The 17,073-nt window shown below is 42.7% G+C and overlaps 1 protein-coding gene across 9 annotated transcripts in view; it reads right to left on the reverse strand.

Moving 5' to 3' along the window:
• The window catches only part of SLC25A13 (solute carrier family 25 member 13), a 228,256-nt gene that overhangs the window by 134,555 nt on the left and 76,628 nt on the right, over positions 1–17,073 (reverse strand). For 8 of the 9 annotated variants that reach the window (XM_006061079.4, XM_045166352.1, XM_044946462.2 and 5 more), the window contains one exon: positions 10,590–10,705. The exons of the other annotated variant lie outside the window; for it this stretch is intronic. In XM_006061079.4, coding sequence (XP_006061141.3) covers positions 10,590–10,705 — 116 coding nt within the window. Of the gene's footprint in view, positions 1–10,589; positions 10,706–17,073 lie in introns of those variants that run through there. 9 annotated transcript variants of the gene reach the window in all.

A 17,073-nucleotide genomic window follows, 5' to 3' on the forward strand; every position in this document is an offset into this window, starting at 1 on the left:
AACGTTCCCTTGGTATCTCTAATTTTCTTGAAGAGATCTCTAGTCTTTCCTATTCTGTTGTTTTCCTCTATTTCTTTGCATTGATCGCTGAGGAAGGCTTTCTGACTCAAATGCATTCCTTTTTATGGCTGAGTAATATTCCACTGTATACATGTGCCACAACTTCTTTATCCATTCATCTGTCGATGGGTATCTAGGTTGCTTCCATGTTCTAGCTATTGTCAATAGTGCTGCAATGAACAATGGGATACATTCATCTTTTAAAATTTTGGTTTCCTCAAGGTCTATGCCTAGGAGTGGGATTTCTGGGTCATATGGTGATTTTATTCCTAGTTTTTTAAGGAATCTCCATATCATCTTCCATAGAGGCTGTATCAATTTACTTTCCCACCATCAGTCCAGCATTTATTGTCTGCAGACTTTTTGATGAGAGGCATTCTGACCAAGGTGAGGTGATATCTCTTTGTGGTTTTGATTTGTATTTCTATAATAATGAGCAATGTTGACTATTTCTCATGTATTTGTTAGCCATCTGTATGTCTTCTTTGGAGAAATGTCTGTTTAGGTCTTTTTCCCACTTTTCAATTGGTTTTTTTTTTTTTTTTTTTTCTTCTTTTTCTGGTATTGAGTTGTATGAGTTGCTTGTATATTTTGGAAATTAATCCTTTGTCAGTTGTTTCATTTGCTATTATTTTCTCCCATTCTAAGGGTTGTCTTTTCACCTTGCTTATAGTTTCCTTTGCTGTGCAAAAACTTTTAAGTTTAATCAGGTCCCACTTGTTTACTTTTGTTTTTATTTCCATTACTCTAGGAGGTGGGTCATAGAGGATCTTGCTTTGATTTATGTCATCGAGTATCCTATGTTTTCCTCTTAAGAGTTTTACAGTTTCTTATCTTACCTGTAGGTCTTTAATCCACTTTGAGTTTATCTTTGTGTATGGTGTTAGGAAATGTTCTAATTTCATTCTTTTACATGTAGCTGTCCAGTTTTCCCAGCACCATTTATTGAAGAGGCTGTCTTTACCCCATTGTATATTCTTGCCTCCTTTGTCAAAAAGAAGGTACCCACAGGTGCATGGGTTTATTTCTGGGCTTTCTATCTTGTTCCATTGGTCTATATTTCTGTTTTTATGCTGCTACCATACTGTCTTAATGACTGTAGCTTTGTAGTATAATCTGAAGTCAGGAAGGTTGATTCCTCCAGCTCCATTCTTCTTTCTCAAGACTGCTTTGGCTATTAGGGTTTTTTTGTGTTTCCACATGAATTGTGAAATTTTTTGATCTAGTTCTGTGAAAAATGTCATTGGTAATTTAATAAGGATTTCATTGAATCTATAGATTGCATTTGGTAGTATAGTCATTTTCACAATATTGATTCTTTCTACCCAGGAACATGGACTACCTCTCCATCTGTTTCTGTTGTCTTTGATTTCTTTCATTAGTGTCTTATAGTTTTCTGTGTACAGTTCTTTTGTCTCCTGAGGTAAGTTTATTCCTAGATATTTAATTCTTTTTGTTGGAATGGTGAATGGGATTGATTCCTTAATTTCTCTGATTTTTCATTGTTAGTATATAGAAATGCAAGTGATTTCTGTGTACTGATTTTGTATCCAGCAACTTTGCTGCATTCACTGATTAGCTCTAGTAATTTTCTGATACTATCTTTAGGGTTTTCTATGTACAGTATCATGTCATCTGCAAACAGGGAGAGCTTTTCTTCTTCTTTTCCAATCTGGATTACTTTTATTTCTTTTTCTTCTCTGATTGCTATAGCTAGGACTTCCAGAACTATGTTCAATAATAGTGGTGAAAGTGGACACCCTTGTCTTGTTCCTGATCTTACGGGAAATGCTTTCAGTTTTTCACCTTTGAGAATAACGTTTGCTGTAGGCTTATCATATATGGCCTGTACCACAGTGAGGTAGGCTCCTAATATGCCCATTTTTTTGAGTTTTAATCATAAATGGGTGCTGAATTTTGTCTAAGGCTTTTTTTGCGTCTATTGAGATTACATATGGTTTTTATTTTTGTAAATATGGTGCATCACATTGATTGACTTGCATATATTGAAGAATCCTTGCATCCCTGGAATAAACCCAACTTGATCATGGTGTATGAGCTTTTGGATGTGTTGCTGAATTCTGTTTGCTAACATTTGTTGAGGATTTTTGCATCTATGTTCATCAGTGATATTGGCCTGTAGTTTTCTTTTTGTGTGTTGTCTTTGTCTGATTTTGGTATCAGGGTGATGGTGGCCTCATAGAATGAGTTTGGAAGTGATCTTTCCTCTGAAATTTTTTAGAAGAGTTTTAGAAGAATAGGCATTAGCTCGTCTCTAAATGTTTGATAGAATTCTCCTGTGAAGCCATCTGGTCCTGGGCTTTTGTTTTGGGGGAGGTTTTTGATCACAGCTTCAATTTCAGTGCTTGTAATTGGGTTGTTCATAATTTCTATTTCTAAGAATCTGTCCATTTCTTCCAGGTTACCCATTTTATTGCCATATAGTTGTTTATAATAGTCTCTTATAATCCTTTGTTTTTCCACATTGTCTGTTGTAACCTCTCGTTTTTTGTTTCTAATTTTGTTGATTTGATTCTTCTCTTTTTCTTGATGAGTCTGGCCAAAGGTTTGTCAATTTTCTTTATCTTGACTAAAAGAACCAGCTTTCAGTTTTATTAATTTTACTGTAGTTTCTTTCATTTCTTTTTCATTTATTTCTGCTCAGATCTTTATGATTTCTTTCCTTCTACCAATTTTGGGGGTTCCTGTTCTTCTTTTACCAGTTGTTTTATGTGTAAAGTTAGGTTGTCTATTCGATGTTTTTATTTCCTGAGGTAGGACTGTACTGCTATAAATTTCCCTCTTAGAAGTGCTTTTGCTGCACCCCATAGGTTTGGAGTTGTCGTGTTCTGTCATTTGTTTCTAGAAATTTCTTGATTTCCCTTTGGATTTCTTCAGTAACCTGTTGGTTATTTTAAAATGTATTGTTTAATCTTCATGTATTTGTGTTTCTTACCGTTTTTTCCTGTGACTGATACCTAGTCTCATAGCATTGTGGTTGGAGAAAATGCTTCACATGATTTCAATTTTCTTAAATTTACTGAGATTTGATTTGTGATCCAAGATGTGGTTTATCCTAGAGAATGTTCCATGTGCACTTGAGGAGAAGGTGTATTCTTCTGCATTTGGATGGACTGTCCTGACAACATCAATGAGATCCATCTCATCTAATGTATCATTTAAGACTTGTGTTTCCTTATTAACTTTCTGTTTGGATGATCTGTCCATTGGTGTGAGTGGGGTGTTAAAGTCTCCTACTATTATTGTGTTACTGTCAATTTCTCCTGTTATGTCCATTTTTGTCTTATGTATTGAGGTGCTCTTATGTTAGGTGCATAGATATTTACAATTGTTATGTTTTCCTCTTGGACTGATCCCTTGATCATTATGTACTGTTCTTCCTTATTTCTTAAAAAATTCTTTATTTTAAGGTCTACTTTGTCTTATATAAGGACAGATACTCCAGCTTTCTTTTACTTCCTATTTGCATGGAATATATTTTTCCATCCTCTCACTTTTGGTCTATATGTGTCTTGAGGTCTGAAATGGGTTTCTTGTAGATAGCATATATATGGGTATTGCTTTTGCATCCATTCAGCCAGTCTGTGTCTTTCAGTTGGAGCATTTAATCCATTTACAGTTAAAGTAATTATTGATATATATGTTCCTATTGCCATTTTCTTAATTGTTTGGGGTAGATCTTTTTTCTTCTCTTGTATTTCTTGATTATGTAAGTCCCTTTAACATTTGTTGTAAAGCTGGTTTGGTGGTACTGAATTCTCTTAACTTTTGCTCATCTGAAAAGCTTTTTCTTTCTCCATCAACTTTGAATGAGATCCACGCTGGGTACAGTAATCTTGGTTATAGATTTTTCCTTTTCAGTACTTTAAATATATCCTGCCATTCCCTTCTGGCCTGCAGAGTTTCTGCAGAAAGATCACCGTATGAGGTTTCCCTTGTATGTTACTTGTTACTTTTCCCTCACTACTTTTAATATTCTTTCTCTATGTTTAGCCTTTGTTAGTTTGATTAGTATGTGTCTTGGTGTGTTTCTCCTTGAGTTTATCCTGTATGGGACTCTTTGTGCCTCTTGGACTTGATTATTTCCTTTTCCATGTTGGGGAAATTTTCAACTATAATCTCTTCAAAAATTTTCTCATACCCTTTATTTTTCTTTTCTTCTTCTGGGACCCCTATATTCAAAAGTTGGTGCGTTTGATATTGTCCCAGAGGTCTCTGAGACTGTCCTCAGTTCTTTTCATTCTTTTTACTTTATTCTGCTCTTCAGAAGATATTTCCATCATTTTATCTTCCAGCTCACTGATTCGTTCTTCTGCTTCTGATATTCTACTATTGATTCCACCCCACTCCAGTACTCTTGCCTGGAAAATCCCATGGGCGGAGAAGCCTGGTAGGTGGCAGTCCATGGGATCTCGAAGAGCCGGACACGGCTGAGCGACTTCACTTTCACTTTTCACTTTCATGCGTTGGAGAAGGAAATGGCAACCCACTCCAGTGTTCCTGCCTGGAGAATCCCAGGGACAGGGGAGTCTGGTGGGCTGCCGTCTATGGGGTCGCACAGAGTTGGACATGACTGAAGTGACTTAGCAGTAGCAGAGTTTTCTTAACTTCAGTAATTGTGTTGTTTGACTCTGTATGTTTATTCTTTAATTCTTCTAGGTCTTTGTTAATTGGTTCTTACATTTCCTCCATTTTGCTTTCAAGGTTTTTGATCATCTTTACTATCATTATTCTGAATTCTTTTTCAGGTAGTTTGCCTATTTCCTCTTCATTTATTTGGACTTCTGTGTTTCTAATTTGTTCCTTCATTTGTGTAGTACTTCTCTGCCTTTTCATTATTATTTTAACTTATTGTGTTTGAGGTCTCCTTTTCCCAGGCTTCAAGGTTGAATTCTTTCCTCCTTTTGGTTTCTGCCTTCCTAATGTTGGTCCAGTGGTTTGTGTAAGCTTTGTATAGGTGAGATTTGTGCTGAGTTTTTTTTGTTTGTTTTTCCTCTGAGGGGAAGGCTGAGTGAAGTGGTAATCCTGTCTGCTGAAGACTGGGTTTGTCTTTTGTTTTGTTATTGTTTAGATGAGGCATCCTGCACAGGGAGTTACTGGTGGCTGGGTGATGCTGGGTCTTGTATTCAAGTGGTTTCCTTTGTGTGAGTTCTCACTATTTGATACTTCCTAGGGTTAGTTCTCTGGTAGTCGAGGGTCTTAGAGTCAGTGCTCCCACTCCAAAGGCTCAGGGCTTGATCTCTCATCAGAATGAAGATTCCACAAGTGGTTTGTTATGGCATTAATGAGATTAAAACAAACACCCAAAAATGAGAAACCAAAGATGAACCCCAGACAAATGGCAGTTACAAAATCAGGCAAATAATAATTACAATAATGGAATATATACATACACATATACACCCATAAGCAAAGTCAAAACAGTCCAACTAAAATAAAGTATAGTAGACTGACCCAGAGAAGAAAGGAAATCAAAAATTTTATTTACCAGTTAAGAATAAAACTAACTAAAGCAAAAACTGAAAAACAAAATTAAAGCAAGGTGCCAATTGGGGAATAAAGCAATGAAAATAAAACTAACAACTATGTTGAGAGGAAAGGAAAGAAAGAATAGATATGCAAAGTTAAATAGAGATAGCTAAAAAAGATTTATATACATTAAAGATTAACTGCAAGGGGAAAAGAACAGTAGGAAAAACAAGCAAAGGAATAAATGTAGAAAAAAAAAATAATAAGTTTAAAAAAGAGAAGCAAAAAAAAAAGGAGAACACCACAGAACTGCAAAAGCCCAACACAGAGGCAGAGATTTATAACAATAAAAAATGTGACTGAGGGAAACAAAAAAGCTCAAAAGCTTAATAGGATTTCATAGTGCCAATAAAATTGACAACTACAATTGTCGATTGTAGAGAGGGGGCATAAAAAGGAAAAGAAAAAAGAAAAAAAATCCGAAAGAATCTACAGAACAAGTCAAAACATAAGAATAACAAAAGTTTTTCTTGACTTACTGATGTTAGAGTCCCTTCCCCAGCTGGGAGTCACAGTCCACCTCGCCTCCCTAGGATGCCCTCCAACACCGCTGATCTCTGGACCTGCTGTGAGGGCAGCTCAGATTCTAAGCTGCTCCTACTCCTGTGCGTTCTCACCTCCAGTGTCCACAGCTATCAGAACTAGTGCATTTTCTTTTGCAGGAGCTCTCAGTGCCCTTTTATATATTCCAGACACAGAGTCTGCCTAGTGATCGTGTGGATTTAATCTGCAGCTTGTACAGCTGGTGGGAAGGTTTTGGGTCTTCTTCCTCAGCCACACTGCCCTTGGGTTTCAATTGTGGCTTTATTCCCACCTCTGCATGTGGGTCATCCACTGGGGTTTGCTCCTGAGGCTGCTCTGGAGGACTTGGGTCTGCCCCTGTGAGGGCCAGGTGCAGAGGTGGTGCAGCTGCTGGGGTTGCAGGGGTTCTGGCAGCACCAGGTACTCAGGGGAGTTGGCTGCTTGGGCAGCAGGAAATATAGTGCTCTAGAAGGGCATGGCAACCAGTATTGGCCAATAAGCTCCAATATTCTTGCCTGGAGAACCCCTCTGATAGAGAAACCTGGCAGGCCACAGTCTACAGGGTCACAAAGAGTTGGACACGACCAAAGCAAACCTGCACACACAGACGCAAGACTTTTTTTCGCCTGTGGCAGCTCTGCCCCTGTAAGAGTTGGGCGTTAAGGTGGCACAGCTGCTTGGCTTGCAGAGACTCTGGCAGCGCCAAGTGTGCAGGGACACGGACTGCCTCCACTGCAGGAGTTATGGCCCATCAGAGTCCTTTTTCAAGCCTATTGTAGCTGGCGATCAGTAGGCCTTTTCAGCTAGTTTTTCTCCATAGCTCCGCCCCTATAGGCACTTAGAGGGCTCCCTTGCCTGGAGTCCTTCTCTGTAGATCAGCGCGAGGCACTTAAAGGGGCACCCTGGGTGGGGTCCTACTCTGTAATTCAGTGTATCAGGCATTTGATGGGCCAGCCTATTATTCAGCTGCTGAAGCAGGCATGTGGGGAGACAGAGGCTATGGTTATAGCTCCACCCACTACGGGTGAGACTCAGCAGTATCGCCTTGCTTCCATGGCTGCCCAGCTTTCCTCCACAGGCACTTCCCACCACAACCTCCTCCCTCACATCCCCTTGAACCATCTCTCCTCAGTCAACAGCAGCCCTTGCCCTGGGATTGCTCCACAATTCCTAAACTCCAGCTCCCAGCTGCTGCACCTTCCAGGGGACCCGTGTCCCTGTCCCGTGTCCTTGCCCTGTGGCAAGGACTGTCTGATTCCAGGGTATGTATGGCTGTGGCAAGGACTGTCTGAGTCTCATTCCATTTAGGCTGCCACAGATCAGCTGTTTCCCTCTCAGCCTTAAATGTTTCTCCTCTGACTCAGACAATTGCCCCAGTGTGGGGATGGGACCCCTGCTTTAGTTCCCCCATCCCTTAGGGCAGGTCCAGTCCTACTAACACTCCTGCTTTTCCCCCTAGTTCCTTCATCCTACAGAGTTTTGCGTGGTTCTGTATATTCTTTTCCACTGGTCAGGTACTCCTGTCCATTCTCAGCTGGTGTTCTGCATGCTCTTCTGTATCTGAAGGTGTATACCTGATATACCGTGGAGAGAGATGTACTCCACATTCACCCACTCCTCCGCCACTTTGTTCCTTTTAGTAATATCATTTTTGTAAAGGCTTTTGTTTTCCACATAGCCCGTTTATGTACAGTAGGTCTTTTAACCTTTACATAGTCCTGGAAGGCAGGTTATTACCCTAATTTGGAAGGCAGGTTATTACCCTAATTTTATAAATAAGGAAAATAAGACTCAAAAAGCAGAAACGACTTCCCCATCAACAGCCAGCCAGCAAGAAGCAGAAACAGAGTTTTCAAGCCACTGTTCTTTCTACAGAGCAAAGACGGCTCCCACGTACCTCTCTCCTGCTGTTTACCTGGTCTTTTCTTCTAATCACTCTAACAGCCCTTCCAGCACTGGCAAAAGTCTTTTGTTTCTTTCCTCCACCAGGCCAGCAGCGTGCTGGGGCCAACAGCAGCCCCCACCACCCCACACCCATAGAGGGAAGATCACTGGAGTCAAGGAAAACGTCTCAAGTCCACTCCTCAGACCTCCATCTCCAACCCAGCTCTATCCCAGCCCCTACTCCAGACCTGCTGCAGAAAGGAGGGAAGCAATAGAGAGAGAGAGAGAGCACGTGCACCTGTGCTGAACTCACTGACGCTTCCAGGCTCTTCCTGTTCATCCCAAGCAAATGCAATCATAACATCCTCATCAAACTGACTTTCACTGGATAAATCAACACCACCATGAGCTAGCCACTCATTTATTATTTGTGGATTTTAACAGGGACATTTTGATTGGGGTTCCATTGAAAAGCTGCGGTTACAGTGATGCTAAGAGGAATTAGGTGACGGAAAGGGAAAGACCTAAAATTATTCCCGGAATTTTTAAATATTAAATAATCTTCATGAAGTGCAAATGGAAAGCATCAGAGTTGCTAGATGATATGAAACAAAATCAGGTAAGTCTATGTGTTTCGCCTCTATCCTGGCTGGCCTAGCCTTAAATACTGTCATGTCAAACGAACACGGAGGAATGGGTGGAGAGGGGAAGGGCTAACAGGATAAATCTATCACAGTGCTTTACCTAGACTTTATGTAATTATTATCTTCATTTCTCATAAGGAAAATCAAGACCTGAAAGGATCCTTAGCTTGGCTCAGAGACAAAAGTGGCAGAGCTGGAAGGAGTGTTGCTCCTGTTCAGTCACTAAGTCATATCTGACTCTTTGCAACCCCGTGATCTGCAGCACGCCAGGCCTCCCTGTTCCTCACCATCTCCTGGAGTTCACCAAGTTCATGTCCATTGAATTGGTGATGCTATCCAACCATTTCACCCTCTGTTGCCCTCTTCTCCTTTCGCCTTCAATCTTTCCCAGCATCAGGGTCTTTTCCAATGAGTCATTTCTTCACATCAGGTGGCCAAAATATTGGAGCTTCAGCTTCAGCATCAATTGCTCCAATGAGTACTCAGGGTTGATTCCCTTTAGGATTGACTGTTTTGATCTCCTTGTAGTCCAAGAGACTCTCAAGAGTCTTCTCCAGCACTACAGTTCAAAATTCTTCAGTGCTCAGCCTTCCTTATGGTCCAACTCCCATATCCATACATGACTACTGGCAAGACCATAGTTCCTTTGGAAGGAGCTAAGTCTCTCCAATTGTAGAATCATCCAGAATAGATGGTGCTCTATTACACCATCTGTATTCCCCCATCTATACATTCCTTACAAGGAAGACAAGCCCAAGAGTTCTGAATAAATTAGAAACAACAGAGACGTTTAAAATGGGTGCATTAGCCATTTCCCCTGAATGCACAATTTGTGCAAAGAGCTCCAAAGTTCTTTATGGCAAAACTGTTTACACCAAGCTCACACATCCGGACAATATACACTGGACACTGCACAGTCTGAGAGAAATAGGGTACCTTCTGCCCAATGTATCTTCAGTAACAAGTGTATTAAAAAAAAAAAAAAAAAAACTTAACCACTGCCCACCATGTCCTGGTTTCCCCTTTCTTCTAATCCCTAAAGACTTCCAGGGTTTCTGCAGCTTAGCAGCTGACCCCTGTGAAGACGGCGCTGTCTTTTCAAAAGAAGGTGGCAGTGGGATAACAGACACTCCCAGTCCAGCCAGAGGGAACCGTGTTATTTAGAAAAGCAAGGTTTGCCACATACTGCTCCGAACTACCATCTCACATGCTGCCTCTGGGTTTCAGCCACTCCATGAGCACAAGGTAAGGAGACAAGGTACTGGGAACAGGAGCCCCCTCTGTTCTTAGGCACTGTATTAATGTCTTCATTCCATCCGGAAAGGCACTACCGACTGCGCAGGGAATGAACCAGACAGTCAAATCCTGTCTGCCTCTCCCCTTCTATAACCCTGTGACTGAGTCGTGCTCCATCCTTCCTCGCCTTAAACCACAGTGTCAAAACTACTGAGCCAGGACTCCTCCGGTGGTCCAGTGGTTAAGAATCCGCCTGCCAATGTAGGGGACACAGGTTCAATCCCTGCTCCAGGAAGATCCCACATGCTTCAGAGCAACTAAGCCTGTGCACCACAGCTACCGAGCCTGTGCTGCAGAGCCCGTGCTCCATACCAAGAGCAGCCACTGCAATGAGAAGCCCACTCTCAGCATAGAGAACCCCTGCTGGCCACGACGAGCGGAAGCTTGCGGCACAGCAACCAAGACCCAGCACAGCCAAAAATAATTTAAAATTAATAATAATAAGCCAGAAACTTAATATTTCACAAAGGAAGATTTTTGAAGCATTAGAGCCTGAAAACACTGGGCTATCTTGTTAAAAGGGACAGCCTAACTTCTTAAAAGTATTTCCACATACTTCATTCTTGGGGAAAAACTCAAACTGGTCACACAAGTCTGCACGTCTTGAGGTGTGCACACACTCACACCGCTTACCGAAAGTAACTTCTCCTTTGCCAGCTTTGTCAAACAGCTGGAAGGCCACCATAAACAGAGCATCCGGGGCACACAGGACAGATTCAAACGCCACAAATTCTTGAAAGGATATTAATCTGCAACATAAGACAAGCACAAAGCATACAGTCAGTAGCTTGTGAAAGATAAAAGCATACACAAATATACGCTAAGGGAAAAAATAAAACATCACTGTCAAACACCAAAATTCAAACCTAACAACATGTATAAACACTCAGCATTCCCTTTTACACAGAGTGGACTGAAATAACAACACAGAATCTCAAAGACACAACAAATTTGAGGATAGGGTGACACATTAAATGCATTATAATTTCAAATGTAACTGTTTTACCCAACATACTACTTTTGTTTCAGGCATGTTGTTAAGATTCTAAAATTAGAGCTTAGACACTTTAGATTATATGATAACAAAACAGCCAGCTCTGTCTCTCATTCACACCTCTTCTACACCATGTAACATGGTTCACAAAGACTCACTCATTACTGGCATCTGCCGACCACACGCAGATTAAACTAAAGGATGACACCAGGGCGAGAGATAAAATCCAGATAAATTAGACATGAAATGGGGCTTCCCCAGTGGCTCAGACGATAAAAAATCTGGCTGCAATGCAGGAGACCCAAGCCGGGCCCAATCCCTGGGTCAGGAAGATCCCCTGGAGAAGGGAATGGTTACCCACTTCAGTATCTTGCCTGGAGAATCCCAAGGACAGAGGAGCCTGACCCCAGTCTGTGGGATCACAAAGATTCAGACACGACTGAGCGGCTAACACATTCACTTTAAAAGACGTGGAAAGTGACACCAAGACACTTGTAGTCTGGTAAAACAGATGAATACTAATCTAGACTACTATACAGGGAAGACGAATCGTAAGACAGGCACCAATGTGACGGTAACAGAATTTTGGTAAGAAATCAAAGAAAGCTTTGTAGAGCGGGTCTCAAAAATTAGTGAAGTTCTGGTATGCAGTAGAAGTGGGGGAGGGGTCACTTTAGGGGAAAAGGCTGCAGAAAGGCATGGGCAAAAAAGTTTGTAAGGAAAACAGTAAGGAACTAATTTTCTCTGGACAGTAAAGTGCATCAGAGAACACTGGAATGAGATCAAAAGTTGAGAGATAAAGTTTTTGAACAAGGTCATGATCTGATCAGATCTATCCATCAGGAAGAACAAAACAGGCCACAGAGGCTTTGACTTCCAACGAGTAAACAAATCCACGGAGGCTGTCTTAGGAAAGTTCTTTGCCACTGTTTTGTACTGTTGTTTAGTCACTGAGTTGTGTCCGACTGTTTGCAACCCCATGGACTGTGGCCTGCCAGGCTCCTCTGTCCATGGGATTCTCCAGGCAAGAATACTGGAGTGGGTTGCCATGCCCTCCTCCAGGGGATCTTCCCATTCCGAGGATCAAACCCGCAGCTCCTGCTTTGACAAGCAGATTCTTCACCACTGAGCCACGTGGGAAGCCCCGTTTTGTATTATAAACATCCAAATATTTCAGTGATACATTGGGATAGTCGAAGTCTCAAGGAGATAGGAGCGAGAGAACAGGAGTGGTTTCCTGTTTCACTGAACACTTACTTCTAAACATTTAACAGAGAAAACACATTTTTATACAGAGCACGAGCTACAAAGCTAACTTTGCTATTTCCCGGAATGTCACCTGATTATAATGATAATGCCACCAAGAGAGGAAAACTCTGGTGTATTCATTACACCGTCTCTACGTTGCTCACTACTGAAAACACACCCTTCCGAACAGAGGGGAACATTCAGGCACAGCAGGTGCTATGGAAGAACACTTGCCCAGAACGTTTTCTCCTCAACTGTAGTCTGCCTCACTGAGAATCTCCCTATGAGCAGGACCAGGAGTGCGCGGGCATGGCGGGGGAAACACAAACGTGGAGTGGAAGGTCCTGGCTTGGACTAGCCGACAGCTGCTGCGGGATGGGAGGTGGCCACGTGCATCTATCTCCCCCAGAATGCAAGCTGCGTGTCAGAAGTAAAAAGAAGAAGAGAGAAAGCATTCGGGGGGCACAGTGATTTACGCTACCTGGAAGAATGTAGGAAGGCTCCACAAAGCTGTGGCATTTAAAGAGCAAATGTTCAAGCTGAAAAGAACTTAGAGATCATCGGACTTCCACCTCCTCCTTTTACTTCTGAGAAAACCAGAAGATGTTATGGCTTGTGTGAGGTGAAACAACTGGCTTCTGCCATTTTGGCCTGAGAACAAAGTACCCTGGTTCCCGTTTGACTGGGACCGCATTCCAAGTGGTACGGGAGGATGGAGAGGGGAGAGAAGCGGAGGGGGAGGACGATCCACGCGGAGGGAAGAACTCCATACAGAGGTGACGACCGACGGAGTGTGCTGTGCCTGGAGAAGGACGGAGGCGCTACCCGCCCTGCACCTCGTGATCCTGCGGAGCCGAAGGGTGGCTGAGCTGTAATGCCAGCCACCTGAAGGCCTAGAAAGACCAGCTGGAGAATCCTGATTTTTTCTTTTCTTTTTTTGCAGGCAGTAAGAAATCACTGGAGGTTTGGGGGTTAAAAAATATCAGGGTCAGATATTCGTTTTAGAAAAGGAACTGGGACACAAGATGAATGTAACAGAGAAAGATGAAACGTGCGAGGAAAGGAGGAGACGGGGGGAAGAGAGCCTGACAGCTAGAGTGAGCAGGGGTGTATACCAGAGCTGGAACACTAGGGCAGGAGAAAGGGGAAAGGAGGGGAAATTCAACGGCCGCGGGATGACTTAGCACGCAGGCGCGCACTGTAAATGAAGCTGCCCGCAAGCATTCACTCAGGGAGGCACGCACCCGGCTCCAGACCACCGAAGCCCAGCGGAGGAACGTGTTTCTGATTGGCTGCTTTCTTCTTGCCACCACCCATCATCACGCCCTGGGACCACCTCAGAGCAGCACCAACAATCCCACAGCCACACACTCACCAGCTTAACCTAGGGGTCAGTTTGTCAAGGCAAAAAATGTTCACGTTCGCTAAATTACCCCTGCACAGATGGTGGTGAATTAAGACAAATCACAAAGTGTGAGTAGAAACGGGATGTCTCTTTAATGTGAATAAAGGAAGATTTAAATAACCAGAAAAAGAGAATCTCATCTCTCTTAGAACGAAGCCTCCTCTGGCAATGTCAGAGTGATTTCATAACTGGCCAAAGAATGCTCTGGTATTTTAGGCATGTGACAGATACCAAAAAGGTATGTAATTTGCTAATCCTGTAGATACAAGTATCATGTTGATATGTCTACGTAGGAGGTATACAGATGAGCCATGAAATAATAATGCTTTACTGTTCATCAACGTCATTTTGGATTTTCAAGGTAATCTGACTAGAAGGCTATCAGAATAATTATATAGGACTATATTTATTTACAGTGTGATATCTAAAAACATTGTGTGTGTGTGTGTGTGTATATATATGTTTTTCATATAAACAGTACTCCAGACTCACTTTACAGATTTAATGGGATTAACATAAATTACAATAAAGGATCCAAGCTTAATCAAGTTCAGACCTGGCTGGTGAGCTCACTCACTTCCTTTTCTACCCTCAACTTCCCAAAACTTCGACAGGGGTGAGTGAGTGCTCAATCACCTCAGTCCTGTCTGCCTCTTTGAGACCCTATGGACCACAGCCTGCCAGGCTCCTCTGTCCATGAGGTTTCCCAGGCAAGAATACTGGGGTGGGTTGCCATGCCCTTCTCCAGGGGATCTTCCCGACTCAGGGATCGAACCAACATCTCCTGCATCTTCTGTATTGTGACTGGATTCTTTACCACTGAGCCACCAGGGAAGCCCTGGACAGTGGCAGATGCCCTCTCTGATAAATCACACAACTCTGACAAGCTCTGTGACTGGTCTCTAAGGAACAGTCCCAACTGGGACACTGATGCTCACCTTCAGCACCTGACTGACAGTGGGATTCGGGGAATCTCAAGATTCAAGGAGAGTAGGTTTCCAACTACACTATTTCATGCTTCTGACACGAGCAGAGAGTTTTTTATTTTTTTTTTTAAGTGAATCATTTTTGCTCTCCAAACCAGCAGAGCTATTGTTCTTCTGAAAGCCATTTATAACAGCACCTACAAGTCCTTTAAAGTCTGGGTAAAACAGCTGAAACACTACACACTGCTTTCACACACCAAGCCGAGGAGGAAGGGGATCAAAAGTGGAGTGCCTCTGGACATCATGCTTAGGATGCTGCCAGACTGCACATCTACTGTGGACAGAGGAAGATTCCAGAGGATACATATACCAAAGTGATGGCAGCGCTTCTTTTTTATTATTTTTATTTTTAATTGGAGGATGCTTGCTTTACGATGTTGTGGTAGTTTCTGCTATACAACAATGTGAATCAGCCATAAGTGTTAAAGTGTGTGTGTGTGTGTGTGTGTGTGTGTGTGTATCTCCTCCCTCTAGAGCCTCCCTCCCGCCCTGCCCTGCCATCCCACCCCTTAGGTCATCACAGTGCGCCAAGCTGGGCTCTGTGTTAGACAGCAGCTTCCCACTAGCTATCTATTTTATACCCAGTAATGTACATATGTCAATGCTACTGTCTCAGCTGGTGGCACCCTCTCCTTCCCCCACAGCAGTGCTTCTTCACAGTAGCATACTGTAGGCCTCCTCTCCTGCCCTTCTCATTTTGCAAGGGCTAGCTCTCAGCCTGGAGAGACTTACAATAGAGAATATATACTGAAAATTATGACATTATGGAAAAAGTCATAAGCAACACAAGAGAAGTAGAGATAAACTGCTCTATGAATTCAGAGGAGGGAGAGGGTACTGTTACACTGAGAGAAAGGAGGAGATGGAGAAAGTAAAATTAGGAACACATGGCATCAGAGGGAAGCTGTGCCCACATGGTCATGTAATATTGGTCTTATAAGAGAGAGCAGATGATCAAGTCGAGAGGGCAGGCAGGGGATGGAGAGACCGTTGACTCCAGTGGGAATCTGGGGGCGGGTCTATGTGCTGAGCGCAGGCCCTTGCTATGAACATAGAGAGGAAAAGTACAACTTCTGCCCCGAACACCTGGAGGTCTGCGGCTGGGGAGGGGAGGGGCAGATGGTGAGTGAGGAACCAAGGAAAGAAGACTGGAGATGAAGAGCCACAGGAAGTGCAAGCAAGCTCGAGTAACGACGAGTGCAAAGGCAGGCATGGTGCCTGCAATAGCAGATCAAGTCTGGAACTGTTAGTGACGTGATGGGTTTGGGCTTCAGACCATTCGATCTGGCAGAAGAGTGTAAAGTGAATTGGAGGGAGAAGAGCCTGGGTACAGGGAGACTGCTGGCTGAGTCCAGGGAAGACTCCTGAAGACGTGAAGGAGAAAGAAAGGCTCCTTATGACACGAGGATCGAAGCATATGGCACCTTGCTCTGCAGAGGGCAACCCAACAGCACAGCAAGTCTTACCTTTTTGTTTAACTGAAGGATAACTGCTCTACAGTGTTGTGTTGGTTTCTGTTGTACATCTTCGTGAACCAGCTGTAAGTGTACATATGTCCCCTCCCTCTTGAAGCTCCCTCCCACTCCTCTAGGTCGTTACAGAGCACCAGGCTGAGCTCCCCGCATCATACAGCGAATTCTCATTAGCCACAGCGAGAGTCTGAACAATGCCCACACTCTTTGACACCACAATCCCACTTCTCAGAATTTACCCTAAAAAATAATCAACGGACGTGTGCAAACTTAAACCTATAGGAATGTTCAAGCAGTACTGTTAACAGTGAAAAGAGGGAAGACCACCTCAATATGTGACAATGCGTGACTGATTAAAGGCCCATTCATACACAGAAAACCGTCCAACCACTACCAACTGCAATAAATAAATTCATGCCATTAAGTAGAAAGTTGGTTACACAAATTATATAGACAACAAGCCCATTTTGTTAAAATGGACAAAAAAAATGATACGCAAAAAGAGTTTCGAGAGTGAACACCAAATTGTTAGAGGTATCTCTAGGAAATTAAAATACTAGAAATTTGAAATTTTTTTTCCTTTTGCTTGCCTATATTTTCTAATCTTTTCAATACACACATACTGAATTACTTGTGTAGTAAGAAAAAGAAAAAAAAATTCTATAAACAAAACAGCAAGGACCTAAACTTGGGTACTGGCAGAAAGACTGAATAAGATGGGGTGTCGGGGGAGAACTGAAAAAAGAAGCAAATGACTGTGGAGAGGCTCACACCACCGCTGGCCATGCAAGGTGGAAAACCTCCAGGTCTCTTCCTCCCTGCTGTTGCTTATTCTTAGTCGGCAGTAGCTTGTACCCCATGTGGTCCCTTTCATCTCTCGCCTGGTACCTATCTCCAGGCCAGCTCTGCGGCTATGAAAGTTTAAGCAACTGCACATAAGGATCTGATCGCTTTAGACTTCAGAAACTTTGGTCGTAGACAATGCACCATATCAAAATCCAATTACCACTTT

This window comes from Bubalus bubalis, chromosome 8 (genome assembly GCF_019923935.1).
Source record: "Bubalus bubalis isolate 160015118507 breed Murrah chromosome 8, NDDB_SH_1, whole genome shotgun sequence".
NCBI lineage: Eukaryota > Metazoa > Chordata > Mammalia > Artiodactyla > Bovidae > Bubalus > Bubalus bubalis.